The following is a 23,161-nucleotide window of genomic DNA, read 5'->3' as shown; positions in this document are numbered from 1 at the left end:
TTCTGTGTGGTTCTCAGAAGTTGCTGAAGATCTCCTGTTTCTTGCTCCAGTCCATAGGGGGCGCTCTCTTCTTGCCGTGTTGGGCCCTCTCTTTGGCCTCTGCTGCCGTGGGGCTCAGATGCAGTCCGCTGTCCAGGAACGGGTCCGAAACACGCCGCTCATAATCCTCAGGGACCTAGAGAGAGACACGTACGCAGGCATGCACACACACATGTATTCAGAGACACGTACGCAGGCATGCACACACACATGTATTCAGAGACACGTATTATTTGAGTATCTGATATTTAAACTTTTTTTTGTGTATTTTAGTATTTTTAAAATACACAGCCCAAAACAAGTACTTTTATTTGAGTATTCTAATGGTTATTTGTAAAAACCAAATTGTATTTGAGAGTAATTTCAAATACTTATTTCAAATACTATTTTCAAATACCTGAGTTAAATGTATGGGAGTGTGTTTGAGTCAGTGTATTTGAGTATTTTCAAAATACATAAAAAATATTAAACTACTTTTCTTTTCAAATAAAATATATCTGAATACTTACTTTGAATGTATGTGAAAGTAACTGAGATATCTGAAATAGTATTTGAACCCAGTTCTGCACATATTACATACATGTTACATATTACATACAACAAACCATAAACTAGCTACAGGACACACACACACACACACACACACACACACACACACACACACACACACACACACACACACACACACACACACACACACACACACACACACACACACACACACACACCTGAATGCTCATATCTGAGCTGCTGAATTCTGATTGGGTAGTCGAGCCACGTGAGTACTGGGATGCTGAACTCCCATTGGTCTGTGAATTGGGCGAGCCGTTTGTGATTGGTGAGCCCATCAGGGTGACATTGATGATTGGTGGATCCATTGGAGGGAGGTCAGTGGTTGAAGAGGGGGTGGGTGGGGCGCTGTCTGTCATTGGCTCGTCCACATAGACCTCTGGAACACAGGAACAAACCACATGAGCAACTTGACAGAATCCTTAGAGATGAATCCTTCAAACTGAAATGAGTTTGTGGTCATTAATGGTTTAGATGCAAATATGGATTTCTGTCCTTAAAAAAAGAGAGAGCGAAAAGAAAGACAGACATCCTTTGACCTTTGACATGTGTGCTGGTGGGCGTGACCCCGAGCCTCTTGAACAGCTCGTCTGTTTCCGCGTCGACCACCAGTAGGCATGTCTCGTCCCCCCCGCCACGTATAAACGACACCACCTCTGAGTGTCTCAACGCCTCGATGTTCACTCCATTCACCTGGGGGAGGAGAGCAGGATGAATTCATGAGTGAATGGATGGATGTTATGAGCCACATTTAAAATGCTTATAGAGTTTATAGAGCTGCCTGAACCATTTGCCTCCATTTACCTGGGGAGGAGAGGAGTAGTTTTACAGGCAGACATTGGAAATAACAATTTGTTCTTCACTGACCTGCATGAATCTCTGTCAGGTCTAATCTCTGATTTATACATCTAGGACTGATTTTAAACTGGATTTGAAAATACTTGCTTTATTGCAAAATGTATATATTTTTTGTGTGTGTGTGTCAATTGTGACAAAAAATGTATGTATATGATTACTACCAAGTTGGTTTTTAGCAAGTTACACAAAGCTGCAGTTACACAACCTGTCCAGCGGTTGGCACATGACTCCAGCCCCTGTGACTGGGATGTACGCAAGAGAGAAGGCAGTGATCTGTAATCTGATTTAGTTCAACTCCGTGGCAACTTTAATTTAGCATATCTCTCTCTCGCTCTCTCTCATCCTACACATTCCTACTGTGTCCTGAATCACAAACACATACACAAATGCACCCCCACTCTCCCTCCCTCCCTCCCTCCCTCCCTCCCTCCCTCCCTCCCTCCCTCCCTCCCTCCCTCCCTCCCTCCCTCCCTCCCTCCCTCCCTCCCTCCCTCCCTGCCTCCCTGCCTGCCTCCCTGCCTCCCTCCATCTCTCCCTCCCACACTAACCCTACAGGGTAACCTAACCTGCCAAAGTCCATGTAATCAGCTCTTATCTAAGCTAATCTCATCTGTGTGTGTGTGTGTCTGAGGTAACACACACACACACACACACACACACACACACACACACACACACACACACACACACACACACACACACACACACACACACACACACACACACACACACACACACACACACACACACACTCACACACACACACACACACACACACACACACACACACAGACTCTCTCTCTCAATCTGGCCCTACCTCCACCAGCCTGTCCCGGGGTCTGAGGTCTGCGTGTTGGGCGGGGGACCCGGGGTCCACGCTGCGTATGAACTGTCCTCGCCGTGTTCTGTCACTGTGCAGGTTGAACCCGTATCCCAGCTCCCCCTTCACCATGTGACACAGCCGGGGGAGGAGCTCCACTGTCGCCATGGGAAACTCTGTATCTAACGACGCTGTCTCCGATGGCAACTACAGAGAGAGAGACAGAGAAAGAGAGAGAGAGAGAGACAGAGAGAGAGAGAAAGAGAGAGAGGAAACACAATGAAAGAAAAAGTTTGACATTGTAATTTAAATTTAATTTGGTTCAGTAGTGGTGGAACGTAACTCAAGAGTATTCTGATGACAGCTTTGAGATTGAAGACCATAACAGACAGACAGTGAGTGAAGACCATAACAGACAGACAGTGAGTGAAGACCATAACAGACAGACAGTGAGTGAAGACCATAACAGACAGACAGTGAGTGAAGACCATAACAAACAGACAGTGAGTGAAGACCATAACAAACAGACAGTGAGTGAAGACCATAACAAACAGACAGTGAGTGAAGACCATAACAAACAGAGTGAGTGAAGATCATAACAAACAGACAGTGAGTGAAGACCATAACAGACAGACAGTGAGTGAAGACCATAACAAACAGACAGTGAGTGAAGACCATAACAAACAGACAGTGAGTGAAGACCATAACAAACAGACAGTGAGTGAAGACCATAACAAACAGACAGTGAGTGAAGACCATAACAAACAGAGTGAGTGAAGACCATAACAAACAGACAGTGAGTGAAGACCATAACAGACAGACAGTGAGTGAAGACCATAACAAACAGACAGTGAGTGAAGACCATAACAAACAGACAGTGAGTGAAGACCATAATAAACAGACAGTGAGTGAAGACCATAATAAACAGACAGTGAGTGAAGACCATAACAAACAGACAGTGAGTGAAGACCATAACAGACAGACAGTGAGTGAAGACCATAACAAACAGAGTGAGTGAAGACCATAACAAACAGACAGTGAGTGAAGACCATAACAAACAGACAGTGAGTGAAGACCATAATAAACAGACAGTGAGTGAAGACCATAACAAACAGACAGTGAGTGAAGACCATAACAAACAGACAGTGAGTGAAGACCATAACAAACAGACAGTGAGTGAAGACCATAATAAACAGACAGTGAGTGAAGACCATAATAAACAGACAGTGAGTGAAGACCATAACAGACAGACAGTGAGTGAAGACCATAATAAACAAACAGTGAGTAAAGACCATAACAGACAGACAGTGAGTGAAGACCATAACAAACAAACAGTGAGTGAAGACCATAACAAACAGTGAGTGAAGACCATAACAAACAAACAGTGAGTGAAGACCATAACAAACAGTGAGTGAAGACCATAACAAACAGACAGTGAGTGAAGACCATAACAGACAGACAGTGAGTGAAGACCATAACAAACAGACAGTGAGTGAAGACCATAACAAACAGACAGTGAGTGAAGACCATAACAAACAGACAGTGAGTGAAGACCATAACAAACAAACAGTGAGTGAAGACCATAACAAACAAACAGTGAGTGAAGACCATAACAAACAGACAGTGAGTGAAGACCATAACTAACAGACAGTGAGTGAAGACCATAACAAACAGACAGTGATTGAAGACCCTGACAGACAGACAGTGAGTGAAGACCATAACAGACAGTGAGTGAAGACCATAACAAACAGACAGTGAGTGAAGACCATAACAGACAGACAGTGAGTGAAGACCATAACAGACAGACAGTGAGTGAAGACCATAACAAACAGTGAGTGAAGACCATAACAAACAGACAGTGAGTGAAGACCATAACTAACAGACAGTGAGTGAAGACCATAACAAACAGACAGTGATTGAAGACCCTGACAAACAGACAGTGAGTGAAGACCATAACAAACAGACAGTGAGTGAAGACCATAACAAACAGACAGTGAGTGAAGACCATAACAAACAAACAGTGAGTGAAGACCATAACAAACAAACAGTGAGTGAAGACCATAACAAACAGACAGTGAGTGAAGACCATAACTAACAGACAGTGAGTGAAGACCATAACAAACAGACAGTGATTGAAGACCCTGACAGACAGACAGTGAGTGAAGACCATAACAGACAGTGAGTGAAGACCATAACAAACAGACAGTGAGTGAAGACCATAACAGACAGACAGTGAGTGAAGACCATAACAGACAGACAGTGAGTGAAGACCATAACAAACAGTGAGTGAAGACCATAACAAACAAACAGTGAGTGAAGACCATAACAAACAGTGAGTGAAGACCATAACAAACAGACAGTGAGTGAAGACCATAACAGACAGACAGTGAGTGAAGACCATAACAAACAGACAGTGAGTGAAGACCATAACAAACAGACAGTGAGTGAAGACCATAACAAACAGACAGTGAGTGAAGACCATAACAAACAAACAGTGAGTGAAGACCATAACAAACAAACAGTGAGTGAAGACCATAACAAACAGTGAGTGAAGACCATAACAAACAGACAGTGAGTGAAGACCATAACAAACAGACAGTGAGTGAAGACCATAACTAACAGACAGTGAGTGAAGACCATAACAAACAGACAGTGATTGAAGACCCTGACAGACAGACAGTGAGTGAAGACCATAACAGACAGTGAGTGAAGACCATAACAAACAGACAGTGAGTGAAGACCATAACAGACAGACAGTGAGTGAAGACCATAACAGACAGACAGTGAGTGAAGACCATAACAAACAGTGAGTGAAGACCATAACAAACAGTGAGTGAAGACCATAACAAACAGTGAGTGAAGACCATAACAAACAGTGAGTGAAGACCATAACAAACAGTGAGTGAAGACCATAACAAACAGTGAGTGAAGACCATAACAAACAGTGAGTGAAGACCATAACAAACAGACAGTGAGTGAAGACCATAACAAACAGACAGTGAGTGAAGACCATAACAAACAGACAGTGAGTGAAGACCATGACAGACAGACAGTGAGTGAAGACCATGACAGACAGACAGTGAGTGAAGACCATGACAGACAGACAGTGAGTGAAGACCATAACAGACAGTGAGTGAAGACCATAACAAACAGACAGTGAGTGAAGACCATAACAGACAGACAGTGAGTGAAGACCATAACAAACAGACAGTGAGTGAAGACCATAACAGACAGTGAGTGAAGACCATAACAGACAGTGAGTGAAGACCATAACAAACAGACAGTGAGTGAAGACCATGACAGACAGACAGTGAGTGAAGACCATAACAGACAGACAGTGAGTGAAGACCATAACAAACAGACAGTGAGTGAAGACCATAACAGACAGACAGTGAGTGAAGACCATAACAGACAGACAGTGAGTGAAGACCATAACAAACAGACAGTGAGTGAAGACCATAACAGACAGTGAGTGAAGACCATAACAAACAGACAGTGAGTGAAGACCATAACAAACAGTGAGTGAAGACCATAACAAACAGACAGTGAGTGAAGACCATAACAAACAGACAGTGAGTGAAGACCATAACAAACAGACAGTGAGTGAAGACCATGACAGACAGACAGTGAGTGAAGACCATGACAGACAGACAGTGAGTGAAGACCATAACAGACAGTGAGTGAAGACCATAACAAACAGACAGTGAGTGAAGACCATAACAGACAGACAGTGAGTGAAGACCATAACAAACAGACAGTGAGTGAAGACCATAACAGACAGTGAGTGAAGACCATAACAAACAGACAGTGAGTGAAGACCATAACAAACAGACAGTGAGTGAAGACCATGACAGACAGACAGTGAGTGAAGACCATAACAGACAGACAGTGAGTGAAGACCATAACAAACAGACAGTGAGTGAAGACCATAACAGACAGACAGTGAGTGAAGACCATAACAGACAGACAGTGAGTGAAGACCATAACAGACAGACAGTGAGTGAAGACCATAACAAACAGACAGTGAGTGAAGTTGTCAAAAGTAAAATCAGTAGCTATATAGATGTATATGTAAGTTATTAGTTCAACTCTTCAGATCTATTTCACTGAGACCCTACCTACCTACCTACCTACCTACCTACCTACCTACCTACCTACCTACCTACCTACCTACCTACCTACCTACCTACCTCAGGCCCAGGGAAAGGGATGGATGGATCTGCCAGTGGTCTTACCATGTGTCACAAATGTCAACCTATTTCCGATATAGTGCACTACTTTAGACCAGGGCCTATAAGGTGCCTTTTGGGGACAGGTCTTCAGAGTAGGCAGGCTAAGTGGATATAGCTAAAGCTCTCAGTCAGAACCAATGACTGGACCATAGTCCTATATACAAAATAGAACCTGGTTGTTTTCCCCACACTAAAACAGTTTGCCTTTTTTAAACATATGAAAAATATATATTTTTTCATAATTATATATATTTCAGCAGCTTAGGGGGAGAGAAAAATGCATTAGCCCAAAAATCTATAGTTGATGAGATTATTGAGATAGAGTGAAGGAGGCGTGTGTTGTTGCAGAGACCCGTGTACCTCTCTCCCTCACACGCTAAGACCCCCCCCCCCCCCCCCCCACACACACACACACACCCTTCTCTGTCCCCGTCCTAACCCGTTCTCTCTCGCTGATCCAGAGTTGAAACAGGGATAATGTCATGGTAATGTGATCAGTCTTCTATAAGCGTGACCCAGTACTCTTTGTGGGACTCCACCAGAGTACCTGGAAACACACACACCTACACACATACACAATGTGGATGTGTGTGTCGCTGTCTATCACAGTTCGTGCCATGTCAACAAACCAGAACACCTTGACGACTGGTTGCCATGGCTGACAGGGTGTTTAAGGTAAGTTGGAGTGTTAATGCTCCAGGACATGGGAGGGAGGGAGGGAGGGAGGGAGGGAGGGAGGGAGGGAGGGGAGGGGGGGGTGGAGAGACTTCTGATGTCTTGGTTGGCCTCTTTATGTCCTCCCTACACCAGCTAAATCCAGAACCATATAGACACTCTATATCTGTCTCTGTCCTAATCAACCAACCAACACACACCAGTCCCAAAACATCTGTCTGGTTCCAACATCAAACTGACCTCAAAGCTCAAAGCCTGTCTATCTCCCTGGAGGGTATTTATTTGGGGGTCAACTGGGGAATATCTCTGAAGTCACAGTTTTCCATGGCAAGGAAGAGGAGGCTGAAGAGGAGGCTGAAGAGGAGGCTGAAGAGGAGGCTAAAGAGGAGGCTAAAGAGGAGGCTAAAGAGGAGGCTAAAGAGGAGGCTGAAGAGGAGGCTGAAGAGGAGGCTGAAGAGGAGGCTGAAGAGGAGGGTGAAGAGGAGGCTGAAGAGGAGGCTGAGTCAGGATTAGATGTGTGATGAGGGTCAGGGTTAAATTAGTTTCCTGCAGCAACAGAATTAGAAGTCTAGATAATGACTGTTGGAGTTGGAGGTGAGAGATCAGCCCGTAATAGATACCAGTAACCAGACCGCCAGATTGATCAGCCCGTAATAGATACCAGTAACCAGACAGTCAGATTGATCAGCTGGTAACCAGACAGTCAGATTGATCAGCCGGTAATAGATACCAGTAACCAGACAGTCAGATTGATCAGCCCGTAATAGATACCAGTAACCAGACAGTCAGATTGATCAGCCGGTAACCAGGCAGTCAGATTGATCAGCCGGTAATAGATACCAGTAACCAGACAGTCTGATTGATCAGCCGGTAATAGATACCAGTAACCAGACAGTCCGATTGATCAGCCGGTAACCAGACAGTCAGATTGATCAACCGGTAATAGATACCAGTAACCAGACAGTCAGATTGATCAGCCGGTAATAGATACCAGTAACCAGACAGTCAGATTGATCAACCGGTAATAGATACCAGTAACCAGACAGTCAGATTGATCAACCGGTAATATATACCAGTAACCAGGCAGTCAGATTGATCAGCCCGTAACCAGACAGCCAGATTGATCAGCCAGTAACCAGACAGTCAGATTGATCAGCCGGTAACCAGACAGTCAGATTGATCAATCGGTAATAGATACCAGTAACCAGACAGCCAGATTGATCAATCGGTAATAGATACCAGTAACCAGACAGCCAGATTGATCAATCGGTAACCAGACAGTCAGATTGATCAGCCGGTAACCAGACAGGCAGATTGATCAATCGGTAACCAGACAGTCAGATTGATCAGCCGGTAACCAGACAGCCAGATTGATCAATCGGTAACCAGACAGTCAGATTGATCAGCCGGTAACCAGACAGCCAGATTGATCAATCGGTAACCAGACAGTCAGATTGATCAGCCGGTAACCAGACAGCCAGATTGATCAATCGGTAATAGATACCAGTAACCAGACAGCCAGATTGATCAATCGGTAATAGATACCAGTAACCAGACAGCCAGATTGATCAATCGGTAATAGATAACAGTAACCAGACAGTCAGATTGATCAGCCGGTAACCAGACAGTCAGATTGATCAACCGGTTATAGACACCAGTAACCAGACAGTCAGATTGATCAGCCGGTAATAGATACCAGTAACCAGACAGTCAGATTGATCAACCGGTAATAGATACCAGACAGCCAGATTGATCAACCAGTAATAGATACCAGTAACCAGACAGTCAGATTAATCAACCGGTAACCAGACAGTCAGATTGATCAGCCCATAATAGATACCAGTAACCAGACAGTCAGATTGATCAACCAGTAATAGATACCAGTAACCAGACAGTCAGATTGATCAGACAATAATAGATACCAGTAACCAGACAGTCAGATTGATCAGCCGGTAATAGATACCGGTAACCAGACAGTCAGATTAATCAACCAGTAACCAGACAGTCAGATTGATCAGCCAGTAATAGATACCAGAAACCAGACAGTCAGATTGATCAACCGGTAACCAGACAGATTGATCAGCCCATAGTAGATATCGGTAACCAGACAGTCAGATTGATCAGCCGGTAATAGCTACCGGTAACCAGACAGCCAGATTGATCAACCGGTAACCAGACAGTCAGATTGATCAGCCGGTAACCAGACAGTCAGATTGATCAGCCGGTAACCAGACAGTCAGATTGATCAGCCAGTAATAGATACCAGAAACCAGACAGTCAGATTGATCAACCGGTAACCAGACAGATTGATCAGCCCATAATAGATATCGGTAACCAGACAGTCAGATTGATCAGCCGGTAATAGCTACCGGTAACCAGACAGCCAGATTGATCAACCGGTAACCAGACAGTCAGATTGATCAGCCGGTAACCAGACAGTCAGATTGATCAGCCAGTACTGGAGCAGAGTGTTCCTATGAAGATAACAGTCTGGTTATGTAATGCAATAAGGGCGTCTGCCAGGATAACACAATATGCTACGGAACAATGCACGCTGTGTGTGGGTGTGTGGGTGTGCTACAGAACAATGCACTTTGACTAGAGTATATCAGTCATCTGTGATAGACGTAACATACGTAACATCACACAATGGAGTTTTATGGAACGACGTACGTGTGTGTGTGTGTGTGTGTGTGTGTGTGTGTGTGTGTCTGCAGATAAATGAAAAGCATTAGGCATAGAGGTGATGACCATCACATGGTGAACTATTTATAGTTCTAGAAATTAATTTCAACAAATACACTGTCTCTGTAACCCCTCTAACTAAACCATACTGTCTCTGTAACCCCTCTAACTAAACCATACTGTCTCTGTAATCCCTCTAACTAAACCATACTGTCTCTGTAATCCCTCTAACTAAACCATACTGTCTCTGTAATCCCTCTAACTAAACCATACTGTCTCTGTAATCCCTCTAACTAAACCATACTGTCTCTGTAACCCCTCTAACTAAACCATACTGTCTCTGTAATCCCTCTAACTAAACCATACTGTCTCTGTAACCCCTCTAACTAAACCATACTGTCTCTGTAATCCCTCTAAACCATACTGTCTCTGTAATCCCTCTAACTAAACCATACTGTCTCTGTAATCCCTCTAACTAAACCATACTGTCTCTGTAATCCCTCTAACTAAGCCAACTTCCTACGGGTTTCAATCAGAGCCACATAGCACTTGTAATGTAAAAGTACTTTATGATTGAGTTGAAATCTGCAGCGTTTATCGTGAATATGATCTCATTAACGGTAGTTCAATGGACTCGTCGCCAACATGCCATATACAGTGCATTCGGAAAGTATTCAGACCCCTTGACTTTTTAAAACCTTTTGTTACGTTACAGCCTTATTCTAAAATTCCCTCATCAATCTACACACAATACTCCATTATGACATCACAATACTCCATTATGACAAAGCAAAAACAGGTTCTTATACATTTTTGCAAATTTATAAAAAATAAAAAAACTGAAATATCACATTTACATAAGTATTCAGACCCTTCACTCAGTACTTTTTTGAAGCACCTTCGCAGTGATTACAGCCTTGGGTCTTCTTGGGTATGATGCTACAAGCTTGGCACACCTGTATTTGGGGAGTTTCTCCCATTCTTCTCTGCAGATCCTCTCAAGCTCTGTCAGGTTGGATGGGGAGTGTCGCTGCATAGCTATTTTCAGGTCTCTCCAGAGATGTTCGATCAGGTTCAAGTCCGGGCTCTGGCTGGGCCACTCAAGGACATTCAGAGACTTGTCCCGAAGCCACTCCTGCGTTGTCTTGGCTGTGTGCTTAGGGTCGTTGTCCTGTTGGAAGGTGAACCTTCGCCCCAGTCTGAGGTCCTGAGCGCTCTGGAGCAGGTTTTCATCAAGGATCTCTCTGTACTTTGCTAAGTTCATCTTTCCCTCGATCCTGACTAGTCTCCCAGTCCCTGCCGCTGAAAAACATCCCCACAGCATGATGCTGCCACTACCATGCTTCACCTTTGGGATGGTGCCAGGATTCCTCCAGACGTGATGCTTGGCATTCAGGCCAAAGAGTTCAATATTGGTTTCATCAGACCAGAGAATCTTGTTTCTCATGGTCTGAGAGTCTTTAGGTGCCTTTTGGCAAACTCCAAGTGGGCTGTCATGTGCCTTTTACTGAGGAGTGGCTTTCGTCTGGCCACTCTACCATAAAGGCCTGATCGGTGGAGTGCTGCAGAGATGGTTGTCCTTCTGAAAGGTTCTCCCACCTTCACAGAGGAACTCTGGAGCTCTGTCAATTTCGAGTCTCATAGCAAAGGGTCTGAATAATTATGTAAATAAGGTATTTCTGTTTTCGCTTTGTCATTATTGGGTATTGTGTGTAGATAGATTTTTTATTTTTTATTTTATTTATTTCACCTTGATGAGGTAAAACATGAATTGAATCAATTTTAGAATAAGGCTGTAACATAAAACACCTTGAAAAAGTCAATACTTTTATTTTATTTTTATACTTTCCGAATGCACTGTAGATGTGAAGTAGGCCACAGACAGGGGAACATGGATATAGCAACAGTTGTGTCTGTCTGTGCTACCAGTCTGTTAAACAACGCCCTTCCTCCTGCTTCATTTAATCTCAGAGTGTATTGTAGAAGCTACAGTACAGTATGTGTGTCATCTGATAGGGCTGCATCAGTTCACCAGTAGTGACGCAACACCCTTCACACCTCCACAGGTAGGCTACAGGGTGAAGAACATGCAAACAGGAGACAAAAGGGAGAGGATGTGTTCTGAGTGTGTGTGTGTGTGTGTGTGTGTGTGTGTGTGTGTGTGTGTGTGTGTGTGTGTGTGTGTGTGTGTGTGTGTGTGTGTGTGTGTGTGTGTGTGTGTGTGGCGACAGAGAATGAGCAAGAAAAGGAGAAAGGGGGGAGAAATATCTGCTCGGCATTCAAAAATGCCTGTAGAATGTTGGGCCACCCACCAGTTTGAATACCTGTACAATGTTGGGCCACCCACCACAGTTTGAATGCCTGTACAATGTTGGGCCACCCACCACAGTTTGAATACCTGTACAATGTTGGGCCACCCACCACAGTTTGAATGCCTGTAGAATGCTGGGCCACCCACCACAGTTTGAATACCTGTACAATGTTGGGCCACCCACCACAGTTTGAATACCTGTAGAATGTTGGGCCACCCACCACAGTTTGAATAGCTGTAGAATGCTGGGCCACCCACCACAGTTTGAATACCTGTAGAATGCTGGGCCAACCACCACAGTTTGAATGCCTGTAGAATGCTGGGCCACCCACCACAGTTTGAATACCTGTAGAATGCTGGGCCCCCCACCACAGTTTGAATACCTGTAGAATGCTGGGCCCCCCACCACAGTTTGAATAGCTGTAGAATGCTGGGCCACCCTCCACAGTTTGAATACCTGTCGAATGTTAGGCCATCCACCACAGTTTGAATACCTGTGGAATGCTGGGCCACCCACCACAGTTTGAATGCCTGTAGAATGCTGGGCCACCCACCACAGTTTGAATGCCTGTAGAATGCTGGGCCACCCACCACAGTTTGAATACCTGTAGAATGCTGGGCCACCCACCACAGTTTGAATACCTGTAGAATGCTGGGCCACCCACCACAGTTTGAATGCCTGTAGAATGCTTGGGCCACCCACCACCATATTCCCTATTTAATGCAACACTTTTGACCGGGGTCCATAGGTTAAAAGTAGTGCACTATATAAGGATTAGTGATGTGTAGTTCGTGAACGATTCCTTCTTTTTGAACGATTATTTTTACTGACTCGAGAGTCATGATTCGTTTTTCTGAGTGACTTGTTCATTTTAGTCTGTCGTTTGACCCGCTTGTGCTGGCTGCAATGAGTCCTTCAGTTGCATGAAAAGCCAGTTTCTGCTTGATCTGGAGGCTCTGTATGGAGGGTGTGACGCAAAAGCGGAGCCCCCAGAGGCACGCAGGGGCCAAATTGAGCTCCACTCCGCATCGATGTTGTAACAATGTGGAGGGCTCCATATATCTTTGCATTGACATGATTGGTTGAAGGTAGGTCGGGGTGGGAGCTCCTGTATAAACGCAAACTCACTTCCTTGACAACTTCCTCCAAAACAGCTCTGCTCAACAGCTCAAGAAGTATGAGTTCCCTGACTTTTGCAGAGTCTGTATCACCGTAAGTGCTGCACGGCCAATGTAGATACTGACCATGCAGCGGCTCTAACACAAGCTCCTTTGGCTCAGCGGCTCGAGTTTATATCTCAGTGCCCGCGAGACGTGCTCCGACCACCAACTGTCTGTCATATTTACGCGCAGGAAAATAGATCATGAGAAGAAACCTACATGTTTAGAACTGAAAAGGTGCTATAATTAATGCAATTAATTGATTATTGAATGTTTTGATGGAAACCGTTTTGCTCAACAAACTCAATGACTAATCTTACTGGGGAGGCTGCAGTTCGCGAACGACTTTACCACCTTGCCTGGTTACCTAGACTACATGCTCCGGTCCAAACGCTATGCCCCGCCTATGGACGTTACTTCTCCGCAATGAGAAAGTATGTAGCGAAAGACAGAGCCGCGGAAGAGTCGTCAGGCTACTAATCACCCGGCAGTCAAGCAATGCATTCCGCCAAGAGTCGTTCACAATCTAGTCCGGTTTCAAATGTATCAATAAATAATCTTACTTGTATGCCTAGCAATCAACAAATGTACATTGTTTAAAGCACACGTTTACAAATCTCAGCCACAAATGACAGCTCCAATACCCCCCTATGGTGAACTAGAGGATTGTAGAATCATGACTCTTTCGAGTTTTCTATTCGCCGGTAACGGGGCCTGCGGACTCTGAGCATTACTGCCTCAAATGAATGAAATATGAGTTATTTTAATTAAAAGATCTTAGTTAGTAAAAAGAGCCAAACTTCCCATCACTATAACAGGGATCTTTAGTTTGGGGGTTTTCGCGTCCTAAAGGACACCGGTTTGGACCGGAGCCTGACCAGATGATCAAAGGAACAACAAAGCCCTGAGGTTCTAAAGGACATTATGACACCTGAGATCTTTGAAGAAACCCCCCCCTGTATCCTTTCAAATATCTCTGTACATGGACACGAAACCAGTTGTAAATGTATCAGATTGTGATTGGGTTATATTGTCACCTTGGGAACAGAGAGGCTTGAAATAAACAGAGACACAAAGGTATTGAGAGTATTTTTTGCTGACAAGTCAAAAAGGGGTGGTGAGTGATGGGTGCTGTAAGAACAGGTACCACGGAGAGACTGTGTGTACCTGACCTGCTCTAGTCCATGGACAGACTGTGTGTATCTGACCTGCTCTAGTCCATGGACAGACTGTGTGTATCTGACCTGCTCTGGTCCATGGACAGACTGTGTGTATCTGACCTGCTCTAGTCCATGGACAGACTGTGTGTATCTGACCTGCTCTGGTCCATGGACAGACTGTGTGTATCTGACCTGCTCTGGTCCATGGACAGACTGTGTGTATCTGACCTGCTCTGGTCCATGGACAGACTGTGTGTATCTGACCTGCTCTGGTCCATGGACAGACTGTGTGTATCTGACCTGCTCTAGTCCATGGACAGACTGTGTGTATCTGACCTGCTCTAGTCCATGGACAGACTGTGTGTATCTGACCTGCTCTGGTCCATGGACAGACTGTGTGTATCTGACCTGCTCTGGTCCATGGACAGACTGTGTGTATCTGACCTGCTCTGGTCCATGGACAGACTGTGTGTATCTGACCTACTCTGGTCCATGGACAGACTGTGTGTATCTGACCTGCTCTCGTCCATGGACAGACTGTGTGTATCTGACCTGCTCTCGTCCATGGACAGACTGTGTGTATCTGACCTGCTCTGGTCCATGGACAGACTGTGTGTATCTGACCTGCTCTGGTCCATGGACAGACTGTGTGTATCTGACCTGCTCTGGTCCATGGACAGACTGTGTGTATCTGACCTGCTCTGGTCCATGGACAGACTGTGTGAATGTGACCTGCTCTGGTCCATGGACAGACTGTGTGTATCTGACCTGCTCTGGTCCATGGACAGACTGTGTGTATCTGACCTGCTCTAGTCCATGGACAGACTGTGTGTATCTGACCTGCTCTAGTCCATGGACAGACTGTGTGTATCTGACCTGCTCTGGTCCATGGACAGACTGTGTGTATCTGACCTGCTCTGGTCCATGGACAGACTGTGTGTATCTGACCTGCTCTGGTCCATGGACAGACTGTGTGTATCTGACCTACTCTGGTCCATGGACAGACTGTGTGTATCTGACCTGCTCTCGTCCATGGACAGACTGTGTGTATCTGACCTGCTCTCGTCCATGGACAGACTGTGTGTATCTGACCTGCTCTGGTCCATGGACAGACTGTGTGTATCTGACCTGCTCTGGTCCATGGACAGACTGTGTGTATCTGACCTGCTCTGGTCCATGGACAGACTGTGTGTATCTGACCTGCTCTGGTCCATGGACAGACTGTGTGAATGTGACCTGCTCTGGTCCATGGACAGACTGTGTGTATCTGACCTGCTCTGGTCCATGGACAGACTGTGTGTATCTGACCTGCTCTAGTCCATGGACAGACTGTGTGTATCTGACCTGCTCTGGTCCATGGACAGACTGTGTGTATGTGACCTGCTCTAGTCCATGGACAGACTGTGTGTATGTGACCTGCTCTGGTCCATGGACAGACTGTGTGTATCTGACCTGCTCTGGTCCATGGACAGACTGTGTGTATCTGACCTGCTCTGGTCCATGGACAGACTGTGTGTATCTGACCTGCTCTCGTCCATGGACAGACTGTGTGTATCTGACCTGCTCTAGTCCATGGACAGACTGTGTGTATCTGACCTGCTCTAGTCCATGGACAGACTGTGTGTATCTGACCTGCTCTAGTCCATGGACAGACTGTGTGTATCTGACCTGCTCTAGTCCATGGACAGACTTTGTGTATCTGACCTGCTCTAGTCCATGGACAGACTGTGTGTATCTGACCTGCTCTAGTCCATGGACAGACTGTGTGTATGTGACCTGCTCTAGTCCATGGACAGACTGTGTGAATGTGACCTGCTCTAGTCCATTTCTGACGGCTGATCTAATCCCCTCTAACTCTGATCTCTCCTCAACAACACAGGTGTGTTTGACCGCAGAGTGGGAGGTAGAATAAGATAGAGAGAGTGTGTGTGTGTGTGTCTGTGTGTGTGTGTGTGGTTGCAAATAAAAAACACCTTACCAACACAGATAACAGCTATATGCCGGAAGCTCGATTAATCACAAACAATCTCTCTCTCTCTCTCTCTCTCGCCGCTCGTTCATTCACTAGCAGAAATACACAGATTTAAACAGATTCCAATTCAGGCACTGGTCACAGTATGTAAGATTTAAACCAGGTGCCTGTCTGATCCTGATTACCTGACAGGTAAAACAACGCTGTCCTCTTCCCTCCTCTCCTCTCCCCTCCCCTCCTCTCCTCTCCCCTCCTCTCCTCTCCCCTCGCCTCCTCTCATGTCTGTCTGTCTATATTTATTCCAACTGGGTCAGACCAGTTTACCACCTGTTTCTCCAGACCAATTCACTCTCCTCCTCTCAGAGTACACAGTGAATTCCCATATTCATAAAGTGTCTCAAAGTAGGAGTGCTGATCTAAGATCAGTTTCACCTTGTTTTTTGGGGTCTTTTTACCCATTTTTCTCCCCAATTGGTAATTACAGTCTTGTCCCATCGCTGCAACTGCCCTATGAACGAGAGAGAGAGAGAGAGAGAGAGAGAGAGAGAGAGAGAGAGAGAGAGAGAGAGAGAGAGAGAGAGAGAGAGAGAGAGAGAGAGAGAGAGAGAGAGAGAGAGAGAGAGAGAGAGAGAGAGAGAGAGAGAGAGAGAGAGAGAGAGAGAGAGAGAGAGAGAGAGAGAGAGAGAGGAGAGAGAGAGAGAGAGAGAGAGAGAGGAGAGAGAGAGAGAGAGAGAGAGAGAGAGAGAGAGAGAGAGAGAGAGAGAGGCGAAGGTCAAGAGCCATGCGTCCTCCGAAACACGACCCTGCAAAGCCGCACTGCTCATTTAACCCGGAAGGCAGCCGCACCAATGTGTCAGAGGAAACATCGTACAACTGGTGACATAAGTCAGCTTGCACGTGCCCTGCCCACCACAAGGAGTTGCTAGAGTGCGATGGGACAAGGAAATCCCGGCCGGCCAAACCCTCCCCTAACCCGGACGACACTGAGCCAATTGTGCGCCGCCTCATGGGTCTCCCGGTCACGGCCGGGTGTGACACAGCCTGGGATCAAACCCGGGCCTGTAGTGATACCTAAAAACCGCTGCGCCACTCGGGAGGTAAGTTTCACCTTTTAGATTATAATGAATAAGACTACATGGACAGGTGGGGACCTGATCTAGGATCAGTTTAGCCTTTTAGATCATAATGAATAAGACTACGTGGACAGGTGGGGACCTGATCTAGGATCAGTTTAGCCTTTTAGATTATAATGAATAAGACTACATGGACAGGTGGGGACCTGATCTAGGATCAGTTTAGCCTTTTAGATCATAATGAATAAGACTACATGGACAGGTGGGGACCTGATCTAGGATCAGTTTAGCCTTTTAGATCATAATGAATAAGACTACGTGGACAGGTGGAGACCTGATCTAGGATCAGTTTAGCCTTTTAGATTATAATGAATAAGACTACATGGACAGGTGGGGACCTGATCTAGGATCAGTTTAGCCTTTTAGATTATAATGAATAAGACTACGTGGACAGGTGGGGACCTGATCTAGGATCAGTTTAGCCTTTTAGATTATAATGAATAAGACTACGTGGACAGGTGGGGACCTGATCTAGGATCAGTTTAGCCTTTTAGATTATAATGAATAAGACTACATGGACAGGTGGGGACCTGATCCTTGATCAGCACTCCAACTCCTACACACTTTGTGGATACAGACCCTGCAATTCAAGTTAGGAGCTGAACAGCTTAACTGAAAAGGAAGGGTTAACTATTGTAACCCTGGTATAATAGTGAGACAATTTAAAAAAAAACATTTAGCATACACTGTTATCCAAAGTGGTTACAGTAGTGTGTCCATAAATTTGCATGCTGGCTCCCCCCCATGGGAATCGAACCCACAGCCCTGGCGTTGCAAGCACCATGCTCTACCAACTGAGCCACACAGGACCTGCAGTGGACACTCTTGCAGCCAGTCCCAAATCGTTCCCTATCCCTTCACCTTGGCCCTAACCCCTCGAGGTTAGTGTGCCTAAAGGTGTTAGTAGGTTGAGCTTCCACCTTACAGATGTGAAAACACTGAAGGGTTGGGGCCAAGCGGAGGGAGGTAACGAACTGGGACCGCCGAGCAGCGCTAGCTTCACTAGAAATGAAATACAACTGTTTTTGTGCTTAGAGAGGGACCAAGTATCCCCACTGAATAGATACCATCTACCCTACCACATCACCTACCCTTTCCTTGGTGCCAATCATCAGGCTTGACGTCGGCGATCGTGTATCCATCCTTCTGGGTGAGGCAGAGGTGTGTTTGAGTGCTTTAGTGAGGATGTGTATGGGTGAGGGTGAGAGGACTTCCCCCTGGGCTACAGGGGAGGCTGAGGGGGAGGTGAAGGGGGAGGGCCGGGGAGAGAGATTGCCCATCTCAACGGCGAGGTCCTCTGTGCAGGCCAGCCCGTGACTACGCAGGTAATCATCTGTCTCTTTGTCGATGACCAGCAACCTGGTCCGATGCTCCACTGCTCTGATACGATACACTACCTAGGGGGAAGAGGGTGATAGAGACAGCAACACAATTAGACCCAACCAAATCATGAGAAAACAAAAAGATCATTACTTGACACATTGGAAAGAATTAACAAAAAAAACAGAGCAAACTAGAATGCTATTTGGCCCTAAACAGAGAGTAGACAGTGGCAGAATACCTGACCACCGTGACTGACCCAAACTTAAGCTGTACTTCCTAACCTCCTGCTCAATGTATGACCATATTAGAGACACGTATTTCCCTCAGATTACACAGATCCACAAAGAATTTGAAAACAAACCCGATTCTGATAAACTCCCATTTCTACTGGGTGAAATACCACAGTGTGCCATCACAGCAGCAAGATGTGTGACATGTTGCCACAAGAAAAGGTCAACCAGTGAAGAACAAACACCATTGTAAATACAACCCATATTTATGTTTATTTATTTTCCCTTTTGTACTTTAACCATTTGTACATCGTTACAACACTGTCTATAGACATAATATGACATTTGTAATGTCTTTATTCTTTTGGAACTTCTGTGAGTGTAATGTTTACTGTTCAAGTGTATTGTTTATTTCACTTTTGTATATTATCTACTTCACTTGCTTTGGCAATGTTAACATATGTTTCCCATGCCAATAAAACCCATTGAATTGATTTGAATTGAATTGAGAGAGAGGAAGGGAGAGAGGAGAGATAGAGGGAGATAAAGAGAGAGGGGGAGAGGAGAGATAGAGGGAGATAAAGAGAGAGGGAGGAGGGGAGAGAGGAGAGATAGAGGGAGATAAAGAGAGAGGGAGGAGGGGAGAGAGGAGAGATATAGGGAGATAAAGAGAGAGGGGGGAGAGGAGAGAATAGAGATATAGGGAGATAAAGAGAGAGGGGAGAGAGGAGAGATAAAGAGAGAGGGGGAGAGGTGAGATAGAGGGAGATAAAGAGAGCGAGGAGAGAGGAGAGATAGAGGGAGATAAAGAGAGGGGGGGAGAGGAGAGATAGAGGGAGATAAAGAGAGAGAGGAGAGAGGAGAGATATAGGGAGATAAAGAGAGAGGGGGAGAGGAGAGAGGAGAGATATAGGGAGATAAAGAGAGAGGGGGGAGAGGAGAGAGGAGAGATAGAGGGAGATAAAGAGAGAGGGGGATAAATTATTAACTACTTTCACATTTTTGTTGAACCGTTCATAGTCATGTCAATAAAGCACAAATTGTGAGAGGGAGCGACAGATGGATTAGAGAGAGAAAAACAATGGAGAGGAAAGTAAGGAGAAGAGAGGGAAAGAGATGAAAAGGAGGATGAGAGAAGATATTTTAGATGAGGTGATGAATAATGACAGAGCCAACAGAGGACAAGGAAGAAGGGAGAGAGAGAAACAGAGAGTAATGGGTTAACATGGAGAGTAGGGTTGTCAATTCCAGTTCAATTAAGAAAGTAAACCAAATTTCCAATTCCAAATTTTCCTCATTGAAAAGCATTGAAGAGAATTAGAATTTCAGTGTAGGCTACTTCCTGAATGGGCTGGAATTGAACTGGAATTGACCCCAACCCTGCTGGAGACAGGGGTAGTTAAAGGGTTAAAAGGTGATCCGACCACATCTCGGGCAAATAGCTGTTGGTGTGACAACCTCAACCCAGTTTCAAAGACCTGAGTTTGTTTTTAACACAACTAACACACACAGTCTCAGCTCCACAATACCTTCCATTGATTCCCATGACAATAAGGACCCATTTGACCCAGTTCACTGTCCATCCCTTAAGGCTACGGGAAGTTCGTCTGTAATGTCTTTTTCGTTATGTGTCGGACACCAGGAAATCTAGATGTCACCGTTGACGTCGGCTAAATGGGATCTAATCACATCTAAATCTGAAGTGGGCAAACAGGTAGAAGGTAACCTGTTGTTTGTGGTTCACACGCATACTGTAACACACACACACACACACGCACACACTCAAACGGACACAAACACTCGAGTCGCACTCACACACACACACACACACACACACACACACACACACACACACACACACACACACACACACACACACACACACACACACACACACACACACACACACACACACACACATATATATACACATACACACACACACACAGAGAGAGAGACAAAAGAGAGAGAATACCTGACAACTGTGACTGACCAAAAACGAAGGAAAGCTTTGACTATGTACAGACTCAGTGAGCGTAGCCTTGCTATTGAGAAAGGCCGCTGTAGGCAGACCTGGCTCTCAAGAGAAGACAGGCTATGTGCCCAATGCCCACAAAATGAGGTGGAAACTGAGCTGCACTTCCTGCACTTTCTGCCACGAGAAAAGTGGAACAAGTGAAGCACAAACACCATTGTAAATACAACTCATATTTATGTTTGTTTATTTTCCCCTTTGTACTTCAACTATTTACACATCGTTACAACACTGTACATACCCATAATATAACATTTGAAATGTCTCTATTATTTTGAAACTTTCGTGAGTGTAATGTTTACTGTTAATTTCTGATTATTTCACTTTTGTTTATTATCTATTTCACTTGCTTTGGCAATGTATACATATGTTTCCATGCCAATAAAGCCCTTTGAATTGACATTGATTTGAGAGAGAGAGCACTCACTTGATGGTGCGTCTCGTCTTCCACGTTTTCCCCGTTCACTTCCACGACCCGGTCCCCCGCGCGCAGCCCCGAAAGCTCCGCGGACGAACCGGGTACCACTTTCCGTATGAACTGTCCGCCTTTATTCCGCTCGCCGTGAAGGTGAAAGCCGTACCCGCGCGGCCCTTTCGTTAGGAAACAAAGCCGTGGTCTCAGCTCCCACTCCATTCTATAGAATGTCCGTGTGAAAAATCTAGAGTCCGATGAAAATCTGAAGTTCCTCAAACCGGGAACCAGGTTAGGTTCGGCTACCTAGCCCAGGTAGGGCGGGAGTTTCAGTCCGAAGGAACGATCACAGACATCCGCGGCCCAAAACTCCCCTTTCACCATGATGATGCGCATTGGTGTGACTGTGCTGAACACAGACAAAAGTATCCAAACCACAAAGTAAAAGGAAAGAAATATACACGTTGGCTACTCAACAGGAGGAGAGATGTCAATCAATCCGAAATAGCAGCATACAGTCTAACACTAACCTCCAGTCCCCGGGGCTGGAAAAAAGATAACCGGAAAGTTGTTCAACTAGGACACTGTCGTTAGTTAAATTACCGTAGATTACCTCGAGCCTACCCGAGGGTTTATCCAGAAGATCAAAGATTAAGGAATAGCGGCTTCACACACACACAGGCACACACACAGTAGCCTAAATCCCCGTCAGTGTGTGTGTGTGTGTGAGAGAGAGAGAGAGAGAGAGAGAGAGAGAGAGAGAGAGAGAGAGAGAGAGAGAGAGAAGGCGATCCTGTCCCACTCCGCGCTACAGTGGCAATGAGGAATAGCAACAGGTGCCTCTGCGTTCCATTCTGTTCGCACCTGTACAGCGCGACTCACTCCGCTGTAAAAACACTCCTGGGAGAAATATGATGATACATTGCCCATATAGGCTAAAAGAGATCCATGAAGCGCTTATATACCTGCTGCCCGAGTCCCACGCCTGATAATACATATATTTCCCGTTATATAATCTGGATACACTGATCTAAGGTCAGTTTTGCACACCCCAGTCTAATGGTTAAGGTCGGGGTTGAGGGAGAGTGATCTGATCCTAGATCTGTGTCTATGAGCAATTTCTACTTGGAGGCAGGTAGTTTGATGATTGCGACCTGGATTAGAGGGAAGTCTTCCTCATCTGTTCGCTGTGAAAGAAAGAGACCGAGGAAGAGAGGCTGAGAGAGAGAGGAAGAGAGAGATAGAGATAGAGAGAGTACACTTAAAATTAGGGGTTCAACAAGGGTTCTTCTAGGATCCTAAAAGTTCTTTGAAGAACCTTAGGGTTCTTGACACTGAAAATGGCTCCCAAAAAGGTTCTTCTAAGAACCCCATAGGAGGTGGGGTTCCTCGTGGAACCTCCTTAGTTGTTGGGGTTCTTGCAGGAACCTAACTGCCCAACTGAAACATTTGGATTTGAATTTGAAAGGACAGCAGGTGCAGGAACTTAACTGAAGAATGTAAAGATCCCCTCAATGTAAGGTACGTTTTCTCCCTTGTATGATC

General features: G+C 45.4%; 1 protein-coding gene across 1 annotated transcript; it reads right to left on the bottom strand.

The window, feature by feature from the left end:
- On the bottom strand, window positions 1–22,322 carry LOC129851256 (Na(+)/H(+) exchange regulatory cofactor NHE-RF2-like). Its single transcript, XM_055917671.1, has 6 exons — window positions 21,632–22,322; window positions 18,708–19,013; window positions 2,285–2,494; window positions 1,149–1,302; window positions 768–988; window positions 1–175 (listed from the first exon to the last, which is right to left on the bottom strand). The coding sequence occupies exons 1-6, from the start codon at window positions 21,836–21,838 to the stop codon at window positions 14–16; spliced, it is 1,260 nt and encodes a 419-aa protein (XP_055773646.1). The 5' UTR covers window positions 21,839–22,322; the 3' UTR covers window positions 1–13.
- Between the last annotated feature and the right edge of the window lie 839 nt (window positions 22,323–23,161).

Source organism: Salvelinus fontinalis, chromosome 3 (assembly GCF_029448725.1).
Source record: "Salvelinus fontinalis isolate EN_2023a chromosome 3, ASM2944872v1, whole genome shotgun sequence".
Lineage (NCBI taxonomy): Eukaryota > Metazoa > Chordata > Actinopteri > Salmoniformes > Salmonidae > Salvelinus > Salvelinus fontinalis.
The sequence above is the reverse complement of the archived record's forward strand: the minus strand, read 5'-3'. Positions and strand labels throughout refer to the sequence as shown.

What these genes read in the sequence shown, in the direction of transcription:
- LOC129851256 (XM_055917671.1), bottom strand. Translation starts at nt 21,838, where the DNA reads ATGGAGTGGGAGCTGAGACCACGGCTTTGTTTCCTAACGAAAGGGCCG. An exon ending in TGATTGGCACCAAGGAAAGG is followed by an intron (nt 2,495 to 18,707) that starts GTAGGTGATGTG and finishes CTCTCTCTGTAG; the next exon opens with TTGCCATCGGAGACAGCGTC. An exon ending in GCTCAGATATGAGCATTCAG is followed by an intron (nt 176 to 767) that starts GTGTGTGTGTGT and finishes GTCTCTCTCTAG; the next exon opens with GTCCCTGAGGATTATGAGCG.